This window comes from Crocodylus porosus, unplaced genomic scaffold (assembly GCF_001723895.1).
Source record: "Crocodylus porosus isolate Cpor-Errol unplaced genomic scaffold, CroPor_comp1, whole genome shotgun sequence".
Lineage (NCBI taxonomy): Eukaryota > Metazoa > Chordata > Crocodylia > Crocodylidae > Crocodylus > Crocodylus porosus.
In genome coordinates this window covers 50,532,692-50,539,755 of record NW_017728931.1, presented here as the reverse complement: position 1 = coordinate 50,539,755, position 7,064 = coordinate 50,532,692, and the positions used below count along the sequence as shown (strand labels likewise).

Sequence of the window (7,064 nt, the reverse complement as noted above, 5' to 3'; positions counted from 1 at the left end):
CAGGCCCAAGCCCAGAGGCTTGGGGTTCAGATGCCCTCGGGGTTTTGCCTGCCCCCCCCCAGCAGCAAGCTAGAGAGGAGTCCCGCGTTTCCATAAAGTCAATACATTTATGGTGCGACTCAGCCGTGGTTTGCACCGTGTCTGTAACGTGTATGAGAGGCCGGGAACTCCAACCCGTGGGCAAAGGCTGAAGGTGCGCCTCCAGACCCACAAACCGGCGACCAGGAAAGCACCGGACAGACTGGGGCTGGTTGCTGCCTGCCCCTCGCTTTGTTGGACACCACTGGCCCAGCAGGCAGCCCCAACCGACTCCCCCGTCCAGCCCACGCTGCAGGGGCTCGGCCTGTTTCCCCCGCACAAAAAGACTCGCCTTCCCCAGCAGCCAATCAGCGCCGAAAATCCCACCCCACACGCAGAAGTGAGCCAAACAGCATCCAGATGTAGCCCACCAGAGGTCCTCGCCAGCCAATCAGCGCTCGGGAGGAGACCGGGGGGGGGTGTTCGGAAGCTTCCGGTGCCATAAGCCAATCAGCTCCCAGCACTTGCCTACGCGAGCCGCTGACAGATCCATCTCGCAGCCAATGCCGTGCTCGCGCTCCTCCTCCCCAGCCAATGAGTTCGCAGCCTGCCCCAGCAGCATTCGGGAGTTGTATCGACCTCCGGTCCCTGGAAGGTGAGGAAGGGCGGGATTCTCGGGGTTTTTTGGACCTGGCCCCAGCTGCACGTGGGGGCTTGGCTGCTGCCGTGCAACCCTGCTGAGTCTTGGGCAGTTGCCTGCTTGGTGGGGCCCCACAGCGCCCCAGGCCCAGGGCAGGCGGGTACTGGCCCCGAAGGGGAGCCCTGGGCGCGGGAGCACTTACCTACTGTTGGTACTTCCTAGGGGTTGAATTACACTTTGAGTCTTGTGTGTGGGGGGGGATCTGCAAACAAAATTAAAGAGGTTCATTGACTAACATAGTCCACCGAAGCGAAGAAGCAGTCTGCTCGGAGACCCCCTAAGCTATGATTTTCAAATCTTACAGGAAGGCTCTCGTCTCTCATGGGGGGCATCTCCCCCATTATCCGCACCTTGGTACTTCCCAGGTTGAGCCAGGTGCAGGGGGGGTGAGGACATGCATGTCACAACCGAACCAAACCAGTCCCTGGTGTCGCTGCCCAGAACCTGCGTCCCGACTGTACGCAGGGCTCCCGTGTCGGGCAGGGGTGAGCACCCAGCCCAGCCTGCCTGGCAGTAGGCGAGTGTGAGAAGTGCTTGCACCCATGTTTGGGGGGCCCTGGGGGTGGGTGATCTCTTGCTGGGGGAGTTTTCATTCTTCTGCTTTGCTTTCTCTCCTGAACACGAGTTCAGTACACAGCAGCAGCCTGTGATTGACCAACGTCTGAGGTCTGCTGTCCTGACCTGGGGTAGGGGGTTTTTGGACCCCTGCTTTTGTATGTCCCCCCACCTAGCCCCTGGGAACCCATGATGAGGGGCTGCAGCCAAGTAGGGAGTGAGGATACAGCTGGTTATTAGGTCATTTTAATCGACCAAGCAGTATAAAAGCTGGGGAGTAAACAGTGCCAATGAAAAGAAAGGCAAGTGTGTCAGGGGAAGTGCAGAGATTTGGCTGTATACCAGAGCAGCCAGTTGCAGCAGTTGGGGTGAGGGGTGGTAAGCAATGTACTGTGGGATGCCTGGAGGACTGGCCAAACCTATGTCATGGAACACTTGATGTCCACACATGGTGCTGATCCGGTTCCTAATAGACTGATTCAAAATGTGCTTTAGGTTCCAGGTACACTTTTGAACCATACAGGCAGCATTCAGCTGGCTTAAAAGGCTTGTATGTCTGTTTCCAGTTTACACTGCGTTCAGGCTGGACTAAGGGATATATGTGTTCGTGTGTGGGGCTGTGAAGATCACACTTCTTTCTGACCTTAGGTGCTCATGCCTCCCCTCTTGTGGAGAGTATCTAGTGATACCCAACTCTCTGATCTCCCTCCTCGTCCCAGAAGGATTTGACCTCAAACAGGTTTTGTTTGTTTTTTTTTCCTCTCTCTCTTTCTCTCTGCAGATGGCCCAGACACTCACATTCAGGAGGCTTCTAGCTTCCTCTCCTAAGAAGCTGTCTGTGCCGTTTTGGTCCCAACGTGCGCTACTCTTCTCTAGGGCATCTTCTGTCCCCAGCTGGCCACGTTCCCTCCTGCACCAGGCACAGGCCCCTCTACTTTCTTCTGTTAAGACGTTTTCTACCACTCCTCTCTGCAGAAGCACGTTCAACATCCAGGATGGCGAAGACTTCCAGGACAGAGTCATCAACAGTGCAAAGCCCGTGGTGATAGATTTTCATGCACAGTGAGTACTGACAATGGGCAGTGACCATAGTCTCTTCAGGGCACTCCTCTGTCTTGCATGCTACAGCTGGTCGCCTTCAGCCTCTAGACAAGTGATTTAATTCTCTTGGTCCTGGTTTCATCTTCAGCAAATCAGGGATAACAGTTCCTTTCGTGAGGCATGTTCTGACCCATGTATAAACAAAGCTATGTGAAGCCAAGTCTGTACTAAAAGAGGTTTGCCAGTGCCTGTCCCCTGCTGGCCCACTCATGTACTGTAGGCATAGCTTATGCTGGCAAAATAAATGCTTTGCTGACATAATTTATACCACATTGTCTGAATAAAATAAACTATTTGTGTAAAAATGCGTTTTTTTTTAATTGGTGTAACAGTGTCTGTAGACTAAGGCTCTTGCTGGCATTAAAATGGTAGACAAATCTGTACCCTTAGCCAGTACAACTATGCTGTCAAAGGTTCTGATGGAAATTTGGCCTTAACACTGTGCTGCATTATGAGAGAGAACTCAAAGATCATGCTTACAGTGTCATCTAGTCCAGCTCAAGGCAGGCTCAGCCCTGACTAAGACCGTCCCAGTCAAGAGTCTCGTCTAATCAGCTCTTGAAAATGTCTAAGGATGGAGATTCCACAACTTCTCTAGGCAGCCTGTTCCATCCCTGAAGCTGTTCTGCATCAATTTAGCCATTCCCTTGCTCCACCCATGCTGTAAAATGAGTGTCCCAATAAGACTACAAAATATTTTAAATACCCTTATAAAAACCATCGTGTTTGTAGTATCTCATTAATATGTCAGTAAATATAATATAAAATTACTAGCAAGTCGAGACTTTAATAAGCACTTTAACAGAAGCTGAAACAATAGTATATAAATATTCTCAGCCTACAGTGACAGTGACAAACAGCAGAATCTATTTCATTGCTGCATTTTACTGCCCCACGTTTTATGTGACTCCCATTATGGCTCGTGGGATGCTCTTTTTATGGTGTCATAATGACACTTCTTATGACTGAATGTGTTCCACAAGCTTGCTAGATTTTCTTTATGGACTTAAAGATCCAGGCCAACAATTAGAACAAATTACAGCACACAAGTGGTTTTATACAAGTGAAGCTGTGCACACTGAATAAATCTACATACAGTTTTTAAATCATTCCTTAAATGCTTCTTTGGGTACCTTCTGCTTTTCTTTAGGAGAGCCCCCAGAATCCAGGTGACCAGATATAATTACTAAGAAGTTCATAGCTTGCTGTAATCTCTTCTTTTCATAAAGTCTTCTTGAATGCTCTCTCTTCTTTAAGAGGACTTTTCACTAGTGCAGATGAGTTGATACTGACAAAGACTTTTGGTAGCACTTAATTGGCATCAACAGCAATTTTGCTGCCTCTAGCAGTGAAAATATTGTAAGATGTTATCTGTTTAATTATCATAATTATCTTTGATTTTTAGTTGTGTCTTAGTAACCCATTAATATGGATACAGTCGTGCTAGGTGCTATACGAACACAGAGCATAAAAGAGTCTGGAACCCTCAGTGGCTGAGATGGACAAAGTGAAACAGGAACTGTTATGGACTCTGTGAGGGAGAGGAGCAGTTTAATATCTGCAGAATCTCAGAGATGCAAGTGCAGGGCTGGTGGGGAGCAAGAGCTGCTGTAGTATCCGTCTAAGCCAGGGGTGACCAGTGCACAGCATGCATGACGTAAGTGTCATGGACAGCTTCTGAGTGTGGCATGCAGACTATAAGAGAGGGGACAGGCAGCACAGGAGCAGATAGGTCAGGAAGCAGAAAGCAGAGCAGTAGATTGGGCAGGGAACAAAGGACCAGGAGTAGAAAGCAGAGCAGCAGGAAGAGAATTGGAGTGACACTCTGGGACAACCAATGTATGGCACTCCTGCCTAATTGCTCCCCACTAATCTAAACCATGACGTAAGGGTTTGGGAGTTCTTGTTTTGTCCTTTTATTTAATGTTTTTCCTATTCTGAATAGTTTGGGGGGCGGTTCTCTGTTTGCAGGGTGGTAGGGTCAGGGATTAATGTAAATACGAAGTATGACAGCAAGTGCAATCAGAGGGAGAGAGGAACAATTTTTCTTTTCAGAGGCTTTGGTGCCAGCTCTGCAAACTGTTGCTAATACCAGAGCTTGGGACAGGCAATATGTTTTCTAATAGAGCTGCCTCTGCTTTATGGAAACCCAGCAATTACCTAAAGACTAAAAGTATTTCAAGAGTAATGGGTAGCACTGAACAGCCTCCCTCTTCCCCCTACCCCCAAGAGTCTGAGAGCAGCCTCTCCCTAAACTGTACTGTCACTTGACAACAGTATTATTTTCTAAACTGCATCTTTGCTCGGCTTGCTCTAGTGACAGGCAACAGCTGCTGGAGCACATGGACATCCATGCTGTCTGACAGCTCCACTCAGGTGCCTGGCTGCGCAAGCAGGAAGTGCATGAGGGGAGGGACCAGCTGCAAAAGGCATGATGGCAGCTGGCACAAGGCATGGGAGCATCTACATGTTCCTTCTGCCATGTGGCAGGTAGTGGCAGAAGCCTTACTGCACACAGTAGGGGCTGTTTAGTTCTACTGGCACAAAAGAGGGAGTTACCACGCTGGAGGACCTTTGTGTGTGAAGGCACACAGGGTTTTGCTGGCAAAACCAGAGCTGGTTAATGTTTACATTCCGTGTTTTAATATCAGGCATTTTTCGGAGTGTGAAGGTCAGTGCAGAGAAGGAGTGGTGAGATGAGTAAGGTGCCAGTGTAATACCAGGAACAGTGTGAATTGAGCTATACCATGGTTGCTGTTACACTTTGCTGATGTAATGCCTGCTCGTTTCCTTTCCAATCAGGTGGTGTGGCCCCTGTAAGATCCTGGGCCCCAGGCTAGAGAAGATGGTGGCCAAGCAGCAGGGAAAAGTGCTGATGGCTAAGGTGGACATTGATGATCACACAGACCTCGCCATTGAATATGAGGTAGGAGCCAGGTGCACAAGGGCTTCATTTTAGCAAGGGCTGGTATGGGGCAGCATGGTGTCCTTGGCCTGAAGAAAAGTTTATCCACACAGCAGTAAAACTGTATTGAAGAGGTGGAGGGGATGTGAAAGCCAATATTTTCCCGTTATTAATGAACACCCCCCTTTAGTCATCAGCTAGAGCCTTGCTGGTTGCTGCTCTTGGGGCCCTTTAGAAATGTTGCTCCTTCTATTGCAATAGCCCCTGGGGACCCTACATCCCATTTTGCTCCCTACAGTACAAGCATGTAACAAATTGCCGCAGTCTAAGCACAGTGTTGGTTTGCAGCTGCTCCACACAAAGCGGCCTGAAGAGTGACAGTAGGCCCGGCAGCTAGCCTGGCATCCTCTTACAGATGTCCTAAAAGGTCTATATAGGCCACTCCAGCCCCTCTCATTTGCAGGCTTCATTAGTGTTCATACCCTATCTTCAAGCTACTTCGCCAAAGCAGTATATTGGTTTTGTTTGGGGTGCAGGTAGCTTTTATGGAGAGATCAATAAACATGTTGACCTACTCGTAGGCAGGGACCTAACAGCTTCAATTAACACATCTCTTGCTGTACATGTAGTATTCTCTCCATTCACCACTGTTAACCATGAGTCTTATGAGCAGAATGTTAAGAGAAGGCTCCAGCCAGTGATTCTGTTATTCTTTTATCCTTTACTAGTTGATCTGAGACACTGAAAAGTCCCTCCAGTACTGCTCCAGTGAACCTTGTATCTTCCCCTTCACAATCCTAGTAATGTCCAAATAGAAAAAAGGCTGCTGCCTTACTGCCAGTTCTTACCGAAGAGTGAAATAATCTTTACTCGCCCATTGGATAGGTGAGAATTGCTGCTTCTTTTTGCAATCATAAATTGAAGTTCTGCCAGGGTAGACGTTAGGACAGATTACTCAGGTGTATCTGCCAGCAAACAGCCAGTCAGATTCTCCAAGGAGAGCCATCTTGCAAAGAGTAAAGTGTCATGTGCTGGTCCTCAGAGGCTGTGGTAGTTAACCCTGCAGAGTGAAGAGGCATCAGCTTCTTCTCTCTTGATCTTTTGCCTCCCTGAGTTTTTGGAGGTGGGGAGGAAGTGTCTGCTGCTGGCATCCATGCAGCAATGGAATATGCTTTCTTTCTTCCAAGGTTGGAGACAGAACCTGTGGGGTTCTCCTCTGACAGTGTCCTGGCACGTGCCCATATCAAAGCTGCAGTATTTAAGGCTACATGTCCAGATTATAGGAGTCTTGTACTGCAAGTAGGGAGGGTATCTTTGAGAGTGGTGGTGAAGGGAGACTGGAAGAGAGCGGTGGCTTTGGTGGTTGCAAGGAAGGACTTATAGCCAAGAAACTTAGGAAACTGGAAAAGGATTGCTTTACCCAGGAGTGATATATGACTAGGTACTGGGTAGCTTGTTCCATACTTTTGTATAGGTAATAAAGAATGCATCACCTGTAATTATTTCAACTTGTCTCAGGTGACAGGAAAACAGCAAATATCACCCATGTTTAGAGAGAGATGGGCGGATGTGAATAGGATGGGATTCAACACAGACAAGTGCAAGGTGATGCACCTGGGGAGGAACAACCGGTGCCATACCTACCGGTTGGGGAGCTCCCCTCTTGTCAGCACAGAGGTGGAAAAGGATCTTGGAGTCATCACTGACTCCAAGATGAACATGGGCCGGCAGTGTGGGGAGGCAGTCAAGAAGGCCAACTGTACCTTGGCATGCATCCACAGATGC

General features: G+C 48.7%; 1 protein-coding gene across 3 annotated transcripts in view; it reads left to right on the top strand.

Annotated features, from left to right (window-relative positions):
* Positions 1–573: 573 nt before the first annotated feature.
* The window catches only part of TXN2 (thioredoxin 2), a 12,750-nt gene continuing 6,259 nt past the window's right edge, over positions 574–7,064 (top strand). The window contains exons 1-3 of one of the 3 annotated variants that reach the window (XM_019544830.1): positions 574–673; positions 2,055–2,335; positions 5,177–5,300. In XM_019544830.1, coding sequence (XP_019400375.1) covers positions 2,055–2,335; positions 5,177–5,300 — 405 coding nt within the window. In that variant the 5' untranslated portion in view covers positions 574–673. Of the gene's footprint in view, positions 674–755; positions 815–2,054; positions 2,336–5,176; positions 5,301–7,064 lie in introns of those variants that run through there. The other 2 variants (XM_019544833.1, XM_019544832.1) reach the window with 2 other exon arrangements.